Below are 18,044 nucleotides of genomic sequence, written 5' to 3'. Positions count from 1 at the left end.
CACCCACCAGCCAGTCAGAGTGACTATATGCAAATTAACCCAACCAAGATGGTGGCTGGCAGCCACGGAGCTGGAGCAAGCAGGAGGCTTGGTTGCCCCGGCGATGGAGGAAGCCAAGCTTCCTGTCTGCTCTGGCCAGCTGTGGCCTTCGTAAAAGGCAACAAAGTTTCAATTATAGAAGCTAAATAAATCCCAGATACATGCTTCCAGCCAGCCTCCACTGGGAGCTTGGGTGGCTGGGGGCTGTGGCCAGCCTGCAAACAGCCATCAGGCCCTCACCCAGGCTGGTCAGGCACCCCAGCGGGGACCCCGACCCTGAAGGGGCTGTGGCCAGCCTGCAAACAGCTATCAGCCCCTCACCTAGGATGGCCACACCCTCATGGGATAAGGGTCCCCACTGAGGGCCTTGGCCAGCCTGCAAACAGCCATAAGCCCCTCACCCAGGCTGGCCAGGCACCCCAGCAGGACCCCCTCCCTGAAGGGGTTTGGCCAGCCTGAAAACGGCCCTCAGCCCCTCACCCAGGCTGGCCAGGCACCACAGCAGGACCCCCACCCTGATCCGGGACATCCTTCAGGGCAAATCAGCCGGCCCCCACCCATGCACTAGGCCTCTATCCTGTATAATAAAAGGGTAATATGCAAATTGACCCTAACAGCAGATAGACTGGGAATCACTGGTCACTATGACACACACTGACCACCAGGGGGCAGACGCTCAATGCAGGAGCTGCCCCCTGGTGGTCAGTGTGCTCCCACAGGGGGAGCTCTGCTCAGCCACAAGCCTGGCTGATGGCTGCCAGTACAGTGGTGGTGGTGGGAGCCTCTCCCGCCTCCTCTGCAGCGCTAAGGATGTCCAACTGAAGCTATGCCTGCTTCCCGCTGGCAAGTGGACATCCCACAAGGGCTCCCGGGCTGCCAGAGGGATGTCTGACTGCCAACTTAGGCCCAATCCCCCAGGGAGCGGGCCTAAGCCAGCAGGAGGGCATTCCCCAAGGGGTCCCAGACTGCGAGAGGGCACAGGCTGGGCTGAGGGACCCTCCCGAGTGCACCAATTTTTGTGCACCGGGCCTCTAGTCCTATATAATAAAAGCCTAATATGCTAAGTTTCTGGTCGTCTGGTCGGCCATTCAACCAATCAAAGCGTAATACGCTAATGATATGCTAAGGCCGCTCAACTGCTCACTGACCACCAGGGGTGCAGACACTTCAACCAGTAGGTTAGCTTGCTGCTGGGCGATCGGGACTGAGCAAGATGGGCTGGACACGCTCTGGTGGCTTGCATAGTCCTGCAATATTCTGTTTCCTTTCTCTCTCTGATCTCATTTTTATTTCCCTTACACTCTGTTCTCAGGACATACTCCTGAATATACTTAACCTGCTGGCTTTTTTCCCTTTATGGTTATGCTAATGAATCAATCTATATAAATTTTTAGAAATGAATTTATGCCAATCTGTGTCTTCTGTTACAATCACACATGGAGGTAGAGTGTTGCTGTTTTTTTCAACCAAAAGCATCGTGTTTTTTTCATGTTTAATAATTTTCTTTCTAAAACATTTTGTTATTTAAAAAAACCAAGTAGAATAGTACTGGAGACTTGCATTGCTTACTTTCATAATTTTGTTGTATTATCTAATGTGCATAAATATCTTTTATAAAATTCTCTTTCAGAGTTTCCAGGAAATGAGTCTTTTTGGAAAATCAGAATTAGAGAAAACTATTGAACATTTAACATATGTTAATCACCAGGTAATTCATCAAATTTAATTTGGGGTATATTATGTTGTATGAATGACTATGTTAATTATAGTCTTAATATACTGTATATTTTTGATATTACAAAATAGTATGATGCTAGAGCAGCTATATAAAAATGATAGACTCTGTACTACGAAGACTGACTACTTGGGTCCAAATCCCTCTCTATCACCTATTACCTGTAGGCAGTACTTAAACTTTCCATCCCTCAATTTTTTTATTTGTAAAATAGGAATAGTGCTAGTACTTAATTTGTGGAGAGTAAATGAGTTAATACATATTGTAAGTACACAGTAGTGTTAGTTATGCTTATTGTTTTGCCCTTGTTAAAAATTTAATATAAGGATTAAAGTACACAGTAAAATTCATTTGCATTCCTTACTGCTCTCTTTAGAAATAGGATTTCGAACAAACTGGTATGCATTCTGACGGTCTTTTTTGTCTCTGTGCTTCATTTTGTCATTGTTTTTATTTGTCTACTAATTCTTTGATTGATTCCTTTCTCCTTTGGATTAGTTATTTTTTTTTCTCTCCTCATGGTTTGTAGTTTCATGCCTCTGTGCGTGCTCAGTACCTTTAAATTGGATGTCAGACATTGTGAATTTTACCTTCTTGGTTGCTGGATTACTATAAATATTCTTGAGGTTTGTGCTGAGATACAATTAAGTCAGATGGAGGTAGTTTAATCCTTTTCACTTTTGCATTTAAGCTTCGTTGGGTGAGACCAGAGTACATTTAGTATTGAACTAATTTTGCTTCACTACTGAGACAAAAACCTTCTGAGTACACTTCCTGTTACCCCATGAATTACGTTGTTTTCAAATGAGTGATATGAACAGGAACTATTCCAGGCCCTGCATGAGTCCTGAGTATTGTTGCTTCTAATTCTTTGATGGTTCTTCCCCTGACCTTGAATAGCATCCTCTATACTGAGTTCTGCTCAGCTGAATACTCAAGGGCCACCCTTTGCAGAACTCCAGACCTCTCACTCTATGCAGCTCTCCTCCAGTATCTGCCCTGCAAACTCTAATCGTCTTGTCCTCCCCTCCCTTGATTCTCAGTCCTGTCTTTTGAACTTAGGGGAACCACTAGACTCCACCTGGGTTCCTTTTCCTGTGCCACAGTTTGGAAATTCTTCAGGCAACAAGCTGGAGCAATCAGAGGGCTCATCTCATTTGTTTCTTGTCTCTCGGTCACTGTTAATCGTTGCCTGATGCTCAGTGTCTTGAAAACCATTGTTTTATATATTTTGTCTTTTCTTTTTTTTCTAATTATTCAAATAGAAGGGTTCCTGTGACTCCAACTTGTGTAGAAACTGAAAGTAAGAGTTAATTAACTGGAAAATATAAGTACTAGAAGTCACTGGAAAGAGACTAAGAGAAAATATAAAATAAGTTAAAGTCTTAAGAGAATGAAGTAAGAAGGTATAACAGATGTTTAGTCAGAATTCTAGGAGAATATAATAGAATGTAGGAGAGGCAGTAGTTGAAGAGATGATGGCTGATAATTTTCTAGGAATTATAAAACATAGGAATCCTCAGATTTAGAATGTACAATGAATTCCAGTGGCATGATAAATAATACAATATATTTGTGTATAAATTTCCAGGCTCTTTATAGAAAACATTATGCAACCTTATTGAAAGACATTAAAGAAGACAAACAAGTGGAGATATATATCAGGTTTATACAAAAAGGTGACAGATATTCATGTTTATAAAAAGAATGTACATTCTCCCCAAATTGATCTATAAAGTTTATGTAGGTCTGTCTGAAATCTCAAGAAGGTGGTGTGTGTGAACAATGACAATAGATTTTAAAATTTGCATGGAAACAAAGAGCCAAGAATCACAAATAATTTTAAAGAAAAACTTGATGTAGAAATTGTTCTGTCAGTTATGAAGGCTTCAGAGCTGGTAGATTTCCTCTACTTTATTTTCTAACCCAGCCGTGGGCAAACTACAGCCCGCGGGCCGGATCTGGCCCATTTGAAATGAATAAAACTAAAAAAAAAAGACCGTACCCTTTTATGTAATGATGTTTACTTTGAATTTATATTAGTTCACACAAACACTCCATCCATGCTTTTGTTCCGGCCCTCTGGTCCAGTTTAAGAACCCATTGTGGCCCTCGAGTCAAAAAGTTTGCCCACCCCTGTTCTAACCCCTTCTATTGATTTTTTAATATATGTATACATATATATATATATATATATACACATATATATATATATATATATGTATATATATATATGTTTTTTTGTGTGTTTTTTTTTTTTCTTACTTTCTTTATTTCCAAGAGAACATTTTAGAAAGAGGTGGGAGATATCTGGGTGTGAGAGTCCCAGTATATAGACTTTCAGCCAGTCTCCTTGTTAATTCTTCTCCTGACCCCAACCTAATGCTTGGTGCTTCAGTGAGCTGAGCTTCTTCTGGATACATCATCAGGCTGCATATTGGTATTTCCTGTTGTGGTCTCTGTAGATTAATGGTGCTCCTAAGAGGCAAATATCTGGGGAATTTTGGGTTGTCATAATTAGCAGGTGCTTGTATCTAGTAGGTATTGGCCAGGGAGGCTACTAAGCGTCCTACAATACAGAGGACACCCTTCCCATCCCCCACAACAAAGAATTATCTGGCACCAAAAGTCATTAGTTTTTAGATTCAGAAATTGCTTTAGATTGTATCTTTCATTTTGAGTCATTATTCAATCTGCTCTTGTCTTCCACAAGTTGTTGAAGTCACTTACTAGAGGCCCGGTGCATGAAAATTCGTGCACTCAGGAGGGTACCTCAGCCCGGCCGGCTAGCGTCCTCTCAAGTCCGGGACCCCATCGGGGGATGTCCACCTGCTGGCTTAGGCCCGCTTCCTGAGGGAGCAGGCCTAAGCTGGCAGTCAGCCATCCCTCTAGCAGCCCGGGAACCCTTGAGTGATGTCCACCTGCCACAGTTGGACATCCTTAGCACTGCCGAGGAGGTGGGAGAGGCTCCCTCCACCCTGCTGTGCACGCAGCCTTCAACCCAGCTTGTGGCTGAGCAGAGCACCCCCTGTGGAAGTGCACTGACCACCAGGGGGCAGCTCCTGTGTTGAGCTTCTGCCCCCTGGTTGTCAGTGTGCATCATAGTGACCCGTCGTTCCTGGTAGTTCCGCCGTTAGTGTCAATTTGCATATTGCCCTTTTATTATATAGGACTAGTTATATAGGATGAGCATATAGTATAGCTTTCTTATTCTTTTATTGCCATTTTAGCACTGTTTTCAGAGGGAGGAGAGATAAAATGTGGTTAGTTTACAGTTTTAACCGGAAGACATATTTATTACTAATATTTCTTGGTTTTGAAATTTATATGTACATTATTCTATTTTGTATTTATTTTTGTACAGTATAAAATAAAATAGAAATCTACCTATTTTTTCACTATGAGTGGCTGTTCCAACTCTGTTTTTAAAGTTTTTATTATTTTCTCCCGTTCCTAATTTACATCTGTGTATATGTATTTCCTTGTCAATTTCTATGTGAAATCCACACTGTTTTAATTACAGTAGCTTTCTAATTTATTTTGACATCTCATAAGGCAAGTCGACTTGCATTCTTCCCCAACCCCAATTTTTTCCTGGTTCGTTTTTTTAATGTCTGAACTTATCTGTTCCTCATAGAAAATCTCATTGTTGAATAAACTCAGACTTGGAGGTAGAAGCTCTCAGAGAGGACAACCTACGTCTCTTGACAATCTGTTCTGGCGTTTTTCTTTGGCCTCCTTCATTCTCTTAGCCTAAAGTTTAGCATATTCTGTGATATCTTCCTTATTTTTTTTAGCACAGTATGCTGCTTCTTTGGAGCAGTATGCCAACTTGTTGCAGTACACGTGGAATAAAAGGACACGGAATCTTGGGTACTGTGTCCTAGGTTTCGTACCTTCTTTGTTTAGGGGTTTTCTCACAACATATTGACGGATATCTTCTTTAGAGAGATTGAAAAGTTTGTAGATTCTGCTAGCTCTTTTGGACCCCAGGCAAAAAGGCACAGTAGTATCAGTGAGACCAGGAATGTCTCCCTCCACCCCCCTTTTTCTTTTAATTCTCACCTGAGGATATTTTTCCACTGATTTTTAGGGAAAGTGGAAGAGAGAGGGAAAAACAGAGAAACATCAATGTGAGAGAAATACATTGATTGGTTGCCTCCTGCACGAACCCCAACCAAGTTTCGGGCTGGGGAGGAGTCTGCAACCAAGGTATGTGCCCTTGACCGGAATCGAACCTGAGACCCCTGGGTCCTCTGGCTGACGCTTTATTCACTGAGACATACTGGCTAGGGCATCTCCCCTTTTTTAACAATGACCAAGTTGAGAATACTGAAATGGGCATCCACAATGCAATCCTAACAGAATTGCACTTTCTCCAGTCCTCCTTGGTCTATAACAGGAATTCCCCCTTAGTAGCAGATGTACTTGGCCATGGATCAAGACACACTGGTTCATGGGGAAACCTTGATTGTCATAGCCACCACAGATTGGAACCACATAACCCTTCCATCTTCACCCAGAGCATCAGCAGCAACTTCTATGGCCCTTCTCATAAAAGGCACGAAGCTTGCCCTAACTGGTTTGGCTAAGTGGATAGAGCATCGGCCTGCGGACTGAAGGGTCCCAGGTTCGATTCCGGTCAAGGGCATATACCTTGGTTGTGGGCACATCCCCAGTAGGGGGTGTGCAGGAGGCAGCTGATTGAGGTTTCTCTCTCTTTGATGTTTCTAATTCTCTATCCCTCTTCCTTCCACTCTGTAAAAAAATCAATAAAATATATTTTAAAAAAAAAAAAAGGCACGAAGTTTGTGTTCATCATCTACTTCAATGGGTTTCTGGCAGCCAGTGGCTGGGAAAGAGATGTTCAGCTTCATTCTGAAGTAGCTGACTGCCTTCAAGGCGCCATGAGAAAGAGCTGTTTTTTCTTAAATTCCTTTTTTCCTAAATGAATTTTAGAATGAAATTTAAGCCACCCACCCCCTTATTTTAAAAACAGTTCTGTTAGGATTCTTGTTAAAATTTCATTGAATTTATAGTTATTTCAGGAAATTGTATTACATTTCCAGTATTGTATTTCCATTCAGAAACATGTGTGTCTTTACATTAAATCAGGTTATGTTTTATGCCCTGCAGGAAAATTTTTCAGTTTTTTCATATGTCTTCCCCATTTGTGTTTGGGTTACAGTATTTTCTGATATGATTTTTCTTCAAATCAGGCCTACCCACGTGCTGGTTTTGTTTTGTTTTGTTTTTAGATACTTCTTAAAATTTTTGCTTTGCTAATTGTTTCCCTTTCTCTTTTTATTGTTTTCATGAATATTTCATTTTCTTCCTTTCTTGCTTTTTTTGGTATACATTCTTTCAATGATACTGAAAAGGAGAGATAAATGTATATGCCTATTCTTACAGGTAGAATCTAAAGTGTACACATGATTTTTAAAGGACTTTTAAATAAATCTATTTTCCCTTAGTTTTCTTCCAGAAGTGTTATTAAAATATGCTTAAGGAAAATAAAATTAAGACATGTATGTATTAACTTTTAAAATTTAAATTATAGCTTGAAAATGAAAACTGTGAATTAAAGTCTAAAATGTTAATAATGAAAGAATCAATGGAATCATTAGAGAACAAAGCAAAATTCCAAGCTCAAAAACTTAGCCATGTGGCTGGTGACTCATCTCTTCATAAAACAGAGATGAACTCACTTAGGTAAGTTTGTTGAATGCTTTGTTATTTCACCTCTGGGAACAAGTTGGTGGCTGTGTGAGGTTTGTTGTGGTGGCATTTTTGGACTAGGCCTTTTTGCAGTAGTACCCAAAGTTGGCCTTGCAGCAGAATCACCTGCGGAACTTTTAAAAAGTCTGGAGGTTCTTATTCACCGAATAAATCTGAGTAGATTTTGAGTATCCGTATTTTTAAAGACTTTCTTAGGTTGATATGATTGCAGGCAATTTTTTGTACCTACATGTTTCAAAAATTCCCCTAACAGATACTTAAGATCATTTGTACTCTATAGCATAGGATTGCTGAAAATGATAGAATTTTTTTGCTATCTATGTCACTGTCCTTATCTTTCCTGTTGCAAAGAAATATAAAATCAGAGTATTTATATACAGAGTTTAAAATGGTGATATGTCTGAAAAATGGTAAGGTCAGTATGAAAAAATAGGCTGAATCTATAGGTTGGATTCAGGTCATGAAGTTGGTATGATAACCAAGTGTGTCTGGATTTTATCTTATAAATATAGAGAACAAAAAGATTTTTAATCCAGGAGGTGACATGAGTAGCATGCCTTTTTAAAAAATGAATTTTGGCAGAAATAGGAAAGATGAGTTTGGGGTCTTAAGAAACTGATGGCAAATGAGAGAGCATGTGTCTGAACTGAAATAGTGGCAGTGAACTTAGAGAACAGAGGCCAGGTTTAGGAAACATTTCTTACATAAAATCAACAGGATTGGATGACTTGTGTGGAAATGAGAAAAAGATACAGCAATGCAGAATATTTACCTTAGGATATTGGGTTGGTTAGCCATTGGTCCATTTAGAATGCAGATGGCTGAAGGAAATAAACAGTCAATGAAGATAGGTTTTCTCTGGACTGGGATTTGCAATAAGTTAAAAGATACCAAGTCAGAAGAAGGGCATCACTCTGAAGTATCAGAGGAAATAATTTCTCTAAATACATTTGTAATAAGAAGTAGGAAAGGATTTTCAGACATCAACATGACATTGCATATATGAAAGTAAATCAGTCATGAAGTAGTAACAACTTGAGATCCAACAGGATTGTAGTAATGACAATTAGAGAAAAAGATTGATAAATAAAAACTGAAAGTGTTAGTGAACAGAATGGAAATACCAGAAAACTGAGTTGGTGGAGTAGAAAACAAACTCAAGGAATTCACCTAGAATTCAGAACTCAGAAGGATAAAAAGAAATGATGAGCGAAAAAGACATGGATCTAATATACAAACACTGAGAATTGCAAAATTTTATAGTAAAATAAACAGCAGAATTTGAAAATCAAAAGGATAGTTAGGAAAAGGCCTGAGATTATATTCCTAAGGAATTCCTGATTATCAAACAAAACTTAATGAAATAAGACCAAGAGCTAGATGTGTCCATTTAATGAAGGAAATCACAGGGCATCTTAAATTTTTGTTCTTTGCTATTTGACTACAAGACTTGATAAGTTAAACATTAGGTAAAGAACTAAAATAGAAGCTGCTCCCCCCCCCCCCCCCCCCCTTTTTGCAAGCTCTGCATACATCCTATGCAGGAGAGCTACTTGAATGGACCACCCCCCACTTCTTCTGGTTCATGTCTATATTCAAATCCAAAGTACAAGTACCATGGTATATTTTTGTCACGCAGAACTACTAGGCTACCCTTCCCCCTTTTTGTCCAGCAGCTGACTGGATCTGGCATTTATTCCATTTTGGTTTGTGCTTCAGACTATGGCCACAATCTCCTTTTCTTTCCTCACAGAAGGCCCTTCACAGTCTTAGGCACTTAGCGCAGAGCTTTCAGTTCCTTCTCTTGGTTATCCTGGCCTATAGCTCCTTTGGTGTTTTCTTTGATATACTAATCCCCTTTTCTCTGGTGAGCTCAATCTGCTACTTTCCTCATCTAGGGGTGATTCCATAACTTTGTTTTGCTCTGACAGAAAAATCTGACTTATCTTTTTTTTTTTTTTTAATATATTTTATTGATTTTTTACAGAGAGGAAGGGAGAGGGATAGAGAGCCAGAAACATCGATGAGAGAGAAACATCGATCAGCTGCCTCCTGCACATCCCCCACCGGGGATGTGCCCGCAACCCAGGTACATGCCCTTGACCGGAATCGAACCCGGGACCCTTCAGTCCGCAGGCCGACGCTCTATCCACTGAGCCAAACCGGTTTCGGCAAATCTGACTTATCTTGCTTCTGAGGAAAGTATGTCAATCCCGTTCTCCATATCAGTAAACATTGATAGAACCATGAGTTCAAGCCGTCAGGTCCAAATCCAAAGCTGAACTCAATACAAACTGTAGTGCCAAGCACTCTACGGAAGCAAAGCCACACTAGTCAAACCTCATGCCACTTTTAATGTGGTTAATAGAGATCTTGCTACCCCTTTAACCACATCAAGTTCTCTTGACATGAAGACATTTAAGAAGCTGATGCTTAGATAGAGGAATCACAGGTTCCTTCCCATCCATTTGGTGGACCCATCTTTTCTTTTCAATCCTGAGTCAGGCGTTTCTCACCAAGTTTCAGTGCCACCAGTTGCTTTTCACCAAACAGGACTATATCAAGCATAGTTTTTAATTGTCCAAGTAGAGGATCTTTGGTTTGGTTTCTTGGTACAGCACCAGAGGACATAATACAAAATTCCATTTTATAACCAAATGACTGTGTTCTCCCTTGAATTTTAGCAGGTGCTGGCAAGGTATGGCCTGCTACCAATTTTTGTTAAAACCCAAGTGCCAGGAATGGTTTTTACATGTTTAAATGATTGAAAAAGATCTCAATACAAGATTAATATTTTGTAACCTAAAAATTATATGAAGTTCAAATTTCAGTGCCTATAAGTTGTATTGAACCACAACCACACTCCTTCATTTATATGTTATCTATCGCTGTTTTTGTGCTACAAAGGTAGGATTGAGTACATGCAACAGAGACTACCTGGCCCACATTGTTTAAAATACTCTGTCCTTTTACAAAAAAAAAGTTTACTGACCCCAGCTCCAGAGGATGGCTAGCATCCCCTGAGGGGCTAAGACCATCTTTCCTGGGTAGAGCAAAATTGCCTTATAGCAAAAATGTTAAGTGGTGGGCCATAACCATAGACTGTTAGAGACATCTAAAATAAAACAGGTTGGATGTGGAGAGAGCAGAGTGCCTGAAGAATGACTCCTCTGTGATTAACACATCCAACAGCAACTTGGGCTTACTCCTCACAGGTGGCAGAATACTATGACCTTCCTGTGACATTATGCCCTATACATTAAAAAAAAAAATTTAATAAAACAGGTAAACCATATCAGTCTCTGTTTCTTCTAATAGGCCGTTAGAATTCCAGCCTACCCTTAGATGGAACTTCAGCTCCATATTAGAACTTGAGCACTTTTTATGAATAAAGGACCCTTTAAGATGCTTCTCATTATGAAGGGAAGTAATTACTTTGCCCTCTAAAATGAAAGCATGAATACCTCCATGTTATCCTCCTATATAATAAAAGGCTAATATGCAAGTCGACTGAACGGTGGAATGACTGGTCGCTATGATGTGCACTGACCACCAGGGGACAGACGCTCAACGCAGCAGCTGTGGTCAATGTGCTCCCACAGAGGGAGCACTGCTCAGCCAGAAGCCTGGCTTATGGCTGGTGAGCACAGCAGCGTTGGCAGGAGCCTCTCCTGCCTCCGTGGCAGGTGGACATCCCCCAAGGGCTCCTGGACTGTGAGAGGGTGCATGCCAGGCTAAGGGACCGCCCCCCCTCCAAGTGCATGAATTTTATGCATCGGGCCTCTAGTGTAATCCTATATAGTAAAAGGCTAATATGCAAGTTGACGGAATGGTGGAACGACTGGTCACTATGACGCGCACTGACCATCAGAGGGCAGACACTCAAAGTAGGAGCTGCCCCCAACCCGCAGGCCCCGACTGGGCGGGGGGTGGGGTCAGCAAGCAGGCATCACCAGGCCAGCCAAGGCAGGTGCCAGCAGGGGCTCCCCAATCGTCCTGCCAGTCACTCTGCAGAGGGAGGCGACTGGCGGTGGAGGGCGGGGCCAGTGGATGGGTGGCGCCAGGCCAGCCAAGGTGGGTACCAGTGGGTACCCTCTCGATTGCCCCACCAGTCGCCCCACACATCGGCCCTGATCGCCAGCCAGGCCTTGGGACCCTACCTGTGCATGAATTTCGTGCACCGGGCCTCTAGTATAATATAACTGAGGAAATTGAGGCTCAGAGAGATGGGCCTATTCAGCCACATGGGTAGTAGAGAGCTAGAACTGTGATTATAAGTGAAGTTTTATTGATTTACTTTCTGGTGGGAAGTCATCACTTCCCTTTGCTGTGTTTATAGCACTTTCAAAGCCAAGAAATTGATTGTTTTACTAATAACTTAGTTCTCAAAATTTCCTTTCCAGACACCATGATGAACAAATAATATGATAGTCATTCAGCTGTTCTTCACAATGAACTTTATACTATACCTCAGTTCTTTCATTAAGAAGACCTTTTAAAATTTTTATTCATTTTTTTAATCCTCACCTGAGGATATTTTTCCATTGATTTTTAGAGAATGGAAGAGAGAGGGAAAGACAGAAATATCGATTTGAGAGAAACACATTGATTCGTTGCCTCCTGCATGCACCCCAACCAGGGCCTGGGCCTGGACCGGGGAGGAGCCTGCAACCGAGGTATGTGCCCTTGACTGGAATCGAATCCTTTGGTCCTCAGCTGACGCTCTAGCCACTTCGGCTGGGCATGGAGACTTTTATCTTAGCAGCAATACTTCTTTTATAAAAGTTACGTCCAGATCTGGTATAGAATTTCTTTTGTCCCCTTCCCTGTCTACACTAGAATATGAAAGACAAAGCTATATTTAGGACTCACCAAGGACTTCCTGTATAACCAAGATGTTACTTTATTAACCTGGCTTTCATTAGGAATTAACTCTGCTAATAAACTAAGATGTAAAGAGGTCTTTACATTTCTACTTAGAATTTCAAGCACAGCCAACTACTTGGGATGCTGTGGGCCATTCTGTTTTTAAAAGGACTCTGTATAACTTATTGGTAGACATTTTCCCTTCCACATAAGATGTTGGTCTCCCTGTATTCTTATAGAAGGCAATGTTGATGTAGTAGAAAAACCACTGATATCAAGTTAGACTAGATTTACATCTTTTCTTGTCACCTTGGACAAGTTATTATTTTTCTATAAAATGGAGACAATAGCTTTAATTTTGGAACTGTTCTAGGAATAAGTGAGCTAATATATAAAAGTATCAATACAATGAATACGTCCTGTGGTTATATCCCTCAGAGCAATAGCTGTAGCTTTAAGAACAGATTGAATATAGTGGAGTCATCTGGACTCAGATAATTTTATGGAATAAAATTTCTTGACCATAGAATCTTTCTTACTGGGTTCTATTTGGTTGTACAGTTCTAAAGAAGTCATCCTCAACTTGACTTTTCTCCTTCCTCTGGGTCATCATTCACTTGCCATTAGAAGAATGTGTCATGTCTTTCATCTTTCAGAACACCTCAGTATGGCCAGTAAAACTTCATTTTCAAGGAGCTGTTCTATCTTACTAGTGGTTTCAAAATCCAGACCTCCTCCCCATTAGGCAGTTCTAACCTAAGCTACGCTTGGTATCTTCTTCCCTGTCATATCCTCAGGCAAACCCTAAAAGGAACCTGTGGGAATCCCCAATAAATAGCCTGAGGTGGGAGTTTTGTCTTTCCAGCATGTTGGGGTTAAGAACTGGTAGGCCAGGGCTAAAAGCATTCCAAAGTGTCTATCACAAGACAGCAAGTTCTTGTTACTTCTGACAAATAATCTTACTAAATCAGGATGAGATTACTCTGAAATTGTCTTTACTTGCTCTGTACATCCTTTATTTTGCTCCCTGAAACCAATCTTTAGTCTTAAATCTTTATTGCACTACAATAAATGCCTACTTTCCCAGTTTACTATGACCTCCAATTACCTGCCAAAAAAAGTCAGAAAAGGAAGCAAAATTAAAAGCTCACTGGACTGGATGGTCAGGACTCACATGGGTAATCCTTTTAAGTGCCAGGCCATTCTGTAAAAACAAGACTTTCTTTTTGCCTCTACTATTGGAAATAGATTTTAAGAGGAGGAGGGTTGATATTAGGAAACTGAGATGAGTTAAAACTACCGGGAAACCTCTAGAAAAGACTACACATTAACTTGATTTTTATACTATACTGGAGGCCCAGTGCACAAAAATTTGTGCACTGGGGGGGGGGGGGGGGTGTCCCTCAGCCCCACTTGTGCCCTCTCACAGTCTGGGAACCCTCGGGAGATAACGACCTGCTGGCTTAGGCCCACTCCCGGGTGGCAGAGGGCAGTCCCAATCCCTAGGTGCAGCCCCTGGTCAGGCTCAGAGCAGGGCCGATTGGGGAGTTGGGGTGCCACCCCCTGTCATGCACAGAGCAAAACGGATTGGGAGGTTGCGATGCCACCCCTACTCACGCTCAGGGTAGGGCCGATTGGGAGGTTGCAGTGCCGCCCCCTGTCACGCACAGAGCAGGGCCCATCAGGGGGTTGGGGCGCTGCCCCCTGTCATGCACAGAGCAGGGCCCATCAGGGGGATGGGGAGCTCCCCCCTGTCAAGCACAGAGTAGGGCCGATAGGGGAGTTGGGGCACCGCCCCCTGTCACACTCAGGGCAGGGCCGATGGGGGGTTGCGGCTCTACCCCATCACACACACAGCAGGACCCATGGGGGGGGCGGGGTGAGCATCCTGTCACATACAGAGCAGGGCTGATCAGGGGGTTGGGGAGCTCCCCCCTATCAGGCACAGAGCAGGGCCGATAAGGGGGTTGGGCTCTACCTTGTCACACAGAGCAGGGCCCATGGGGGGGTTAGGACACCGCATCCTGTCACACACAGAGCAGGGCCAATCGGGGGGTTGGGGCGCCTTCCCCTGTCATGAACAGAGCAAGGCGGATAGGGAGGTTGTGGCCCCGCACCCTGTCACACACAGAGCCACAGGGTGATTAGGGGGTTTGGGCGCTGCCCCCTGTCACACTGCTCCAGGGGCCAGGAGGCTTCGCGGATCCACTGATCCCAGTGCTGGGAGGCCTCGCGGCTCCGCTGATTCCAGGTTCGGGAGGCCTCGCGGCTCCACTGATCCCGGTGCTGGGAGGCATATTACCCTTTTACTATATAGGATAGAGGCCTGGTGCATGGGTGGGGGCCGGCTGGTTTGCCCTGAAGGGTGTCCTGTATCAGGGTGGGGGTTCTGCTTGGGTGCCTGGCCAACCTCTCCTTTTTTTCTTTTTCTTTTTTATTCTGGGATTTATTTACCTTCTATGGCTGTCACTGGAACTGAGAGCCGGCTTTAGCTCTGAGGCTCGGCTCCAGCTCTGAGACCTCAGCTGCTGAAAGCAGGTATCTGGGTTTGTTTGGGTTCTATAGTTGTAACACTGTTTCAGCTCTAGCTCCGGGGCCGGCCGGCTGAAAGCAGGTTTCTGGGCTTTGTTTAGCTTCTATATTTGCAACATTGTTTCTTATACTGCAGCTCAGAGGCCGGCAGCGGCAGGCGAGGAACCTTGGCTTCCTCCATCACTGGAGCAAGCAAGCCTCCTGTTCGCTTCAGCTGCCTGGCTGCCGGCCGCCATCTTGGTTGGTAGTTAATTTGCATATCGCCCTGATTAGCCAATGGGAAGGGTAGCGAAGTTACAGTTAATTACCATGTTTCTATATTATTAGATAGGATTATTTTTAGGAAGATGAACCATTTCGAAGAAGAATGGTGGATGGCGAGAAATAATATATAATGCCATTAATTATACTGGAAGAGCTTTAAGAAATAAAAAAATTTTAAAAATAAGAAAAATATTTTTTGAGATCTCTCACCTTTTAAAAATTATTTCTACCAGAGATAAAGAATACCATTTGTTTTTGTCCACTGATTCTTTAGGATAGTAAATGAGCAGCTACAGCGGTCACTTGATGATTATCAGCACCGACTTTCCATCCAAAGAGATGAACTTGAATCAGCCGAAGCACAAATTAAAATGCTGGAGGAAAATATAGGTAATTGTTTTTAAATTTTGTTTTTGCTAATCCTAATTTGCTTTGGCTAACAAACATTTCATTTATAGGTAAACTACACCTTAAGATGACTTCACAGGATCAAGAGGCTCATGTCATGAAAAAGACCATTGGTGTTATTGATAAAGAAAAAGATTTCCTTCAGGAGACTGTAGATGAGAAGACAGAACAGATTGCAAACTTGCAAGAAAACCTTGCTAATAAAGTATGTGCTTGTTAAATATTATTATCCAGCATCTGAACAGAAAAGATTATTTCATTCTCTGTTTCAAGTATGCAGTTCTTATCGCCCATGTATAAGTTAAGACCCAGGCCATATCTTCTAATATGTTTGAATTTCATTTTATCTCAGTAAGTTGAATCTTCAGAATTTCTATTTCTAGAATATAATTTTATCAGATGTGATTACAGCAAACTTAAGGAAACAATTTAAGTTCTTAGTGTGAATAGAAACATGCTATTCTTGAAATCCAGTTGGGACATAGAGCTTTCATTTATAGCACCTATATAATAAAAGGCTAATATGCAAATTGTCCCCTTGACCGGTAGTTCGACCAGGAGTTTGACAAGGGGCGGGGCCAGCCGGCCAACCGCCCGCGGCCCCTCTCCCCCAGCCGCCCCCGCCTCTGATCGGCCCCCCCCCCCACCCGTGCACAAATTCGTGCACCGGGCCTCTAGTAAGTTATATAATTGGATTTGAACTGAGTAAATGTGATAAATTGTATAAATTCAACTAAAGACATTTCTATATAAATTGTTTAGAATCTTATATATTTTTTTAATTTCTCTAGGAAAAAGCTATTGCTCAGATGAAGATAACGTTCTCAGAGTATGAATCTTCTCTGAAGTAAGTAATCAGTGTAATGGCATCCATCTTCTTTTGAAATTTTTGGTGAATGCAGCTCTATTTAAGTAGCATCTGTCAATAGTTACAGTTCCATTTTTCTATTTTTGCCAATGACAGCAGCATTATTTTCTCAGTCTTTTGCATGAAAATGTTATATTATCTTTAACTTGTGCCATCTTTTATCATCCACATCTAAGCACTATGTCTTACTATTTTTTTACATGCTACTTGCTCTTTGTTTTTATTATAACTACCCTATGCAGGCCCTAATTATTAAAATATAGATTACTTTAGTAGTAGCCAGTCATGAATTTATTCTAAGTCTAAACCTATCTTGAAAAAAATTTTATATTTTATGTGTAGTCTCTTCAAGACAAAAGTCACTAATTATGTTTATTCTGTGTACCCTTTTATATTATACTAGAGGCCCAATGCACGAAATTCATGCAAGGGGCTTGGCCCCCACAGCCACAGCGGCTTGCATTGGCCCTCGGAGTCCTGGCTTTGTCCGGAAGGTTGTCCAGCTGTCCAGTCTAATTAGCTTTTATTATTATAGATAATAGTGGGAACTTAACCATTAAATAAATATTTGCCAATAGAATCTGTTATTATTTTATTACTTACCAAATGACTCTCCTAATACTTGAAAGTCTTCTGTTTTTACTTGACTTTTAGAATAATAATTTATTTTATGACTTCAATTGCTCATAATGATTGGTAGAGAGCTAAAATGTCTCCTTTACCTAATTAATCAGTATCTTAATGCAGTATTTATAATTTCTTGTGTTCTTAATATACTTAATTCAGAGTGAAACAGTTTTCTTTTAAATGAACTAAATTATTAAAAAAGCTTAGTTTTTATTTTTACATCACTCGTGTCACAGCCAACTAAAGGAAACTCTAACTAATCGGGACCGTGAGATAAACAGCCTCCTGCGCCAGCTTGATGCAACTAACAAAGAACTCAATGATGTAGGAAGATCTAAAGAAATATCTTGTAAGGAAAATAGAAGATTACAAGATGATCTGGCTACAATGGCAAGAGAAAACCAAGTATGAATACAATGCATGAACTTAAGTAGTTTTACAGTATACAGTTTTACAGAATATTCTTTGTTTGCTATATTGTAAAGCTTTAAATATGCTTTTTAAATTTTAATAATATAAATATCAACATTAATAATTCTTTAAGGATAATGATGTTTATAAGATTTTTTTAAAGTGTGGTTTAAAATGCTGCTATATATCACAGGATGCCTAATGGGTACAACCGTGGTCTCCTCACTATTTTGGTCTTTATTGTAAGAACTATAGCTGGTAACATGGTATTTACTCTAGATGGCAGACATTGTTATCACCCTACTGTGTGAGGACCTCAGAATCACTTCCAGGGCAAAGTTACTATGTTTTAAAGACCCATGATACATTTTAATTATTCTTACTTCTAGTCGGCTTAATTTATTTACAGCAGTGGTGGAGAACATCCAGCCTGTGGGCCATTTAAGGCCCGCAAAATAATTTGATCTGGCCCTGCCAAGGAATAGGGGTGAGTTAATTAAATATTTGACCAAATATAGCAGGCTAAAAAAATATATATATACACATATATAGCAG

The 18,044-nt window shown here is 41.3% G+C and overlaps 1 protein-coding gene, 1 non-coding gene and 1 pseudogene across 4 annotated transcripts in view; 2 read left to right on the top strand and 1 right to left on the bottom strand.

Moving 5' to 3' along the window:
- The window catches only part of CEP135 (centrosomal protein 135), an 80,565-nt gene that overhangs the window by 39,303 nt on the left and 23,218 nt on the right, over positions 1-18,044 (top strand). For all 3 annotated transcript variants that reach the window (XM_070396308.1, XM_070396325.1, XM_070396315.1), the window contains exons 14-19: positions 1,670-1,747; positions 7,335-7,486; positions 15,450-15,565; positions 15,634-15,788; positions 16,375-16,430; positions 17,315-17,483. In XM_070396308.1, coding sequence (XP_070252409.1) covers positions 1,670-1,747; positions 7,335-7,486; positions 15,450-15,565; positions 15,634-15,788; positions 16,375-16,430; positions 17,315-17,483 — 726 coding nt within the window. The remainder of the gene's footprint in view (positions 1-1,669; positions 1,748-7,334; positions 7,487-15,449; positions 15,566-15,633; positions 15,789-16,374; positions 16,431-17,314; positions 17,484-18,044) is intronic.
- Positions 5,418-6,651, bottom strand: LOC139007175 (small ribosomal subunit protein eS6-like; annotated as a pseudogene).
- Positions 10,645-10,773, top strand: LOC139001475 (small nucleolar RNA SNORA11). Its single transcript, XR_011470042.1, has one exon. It is a non-coding gene; the product is annotated as a small nucleolar RNA SNORA11 (small nucleolar RNA).

This window comes from Myotis yumanensis, unplaced genomic scaffold (assembly GCF_028538775.1).
Source record: "Myotis yumanensis isolate MYYU_CA2020_CCGP unplaced genomic scaffold, mMyoYum1.0.hap1 SCAF_1, whole genome shotgun sequence".
In the NCBI taxonomy this organism is placed as follows: Eukaryota; Metazoa; Chordata; class Mammalia; order Chiroptera; family Vespertilionidae; genus Myotis; species Myotis yumanensis.
Note: the sequence above shows the minus strand (reverse complement) of the source record. Positions and strands in the feature narration are given on the sequence as shown.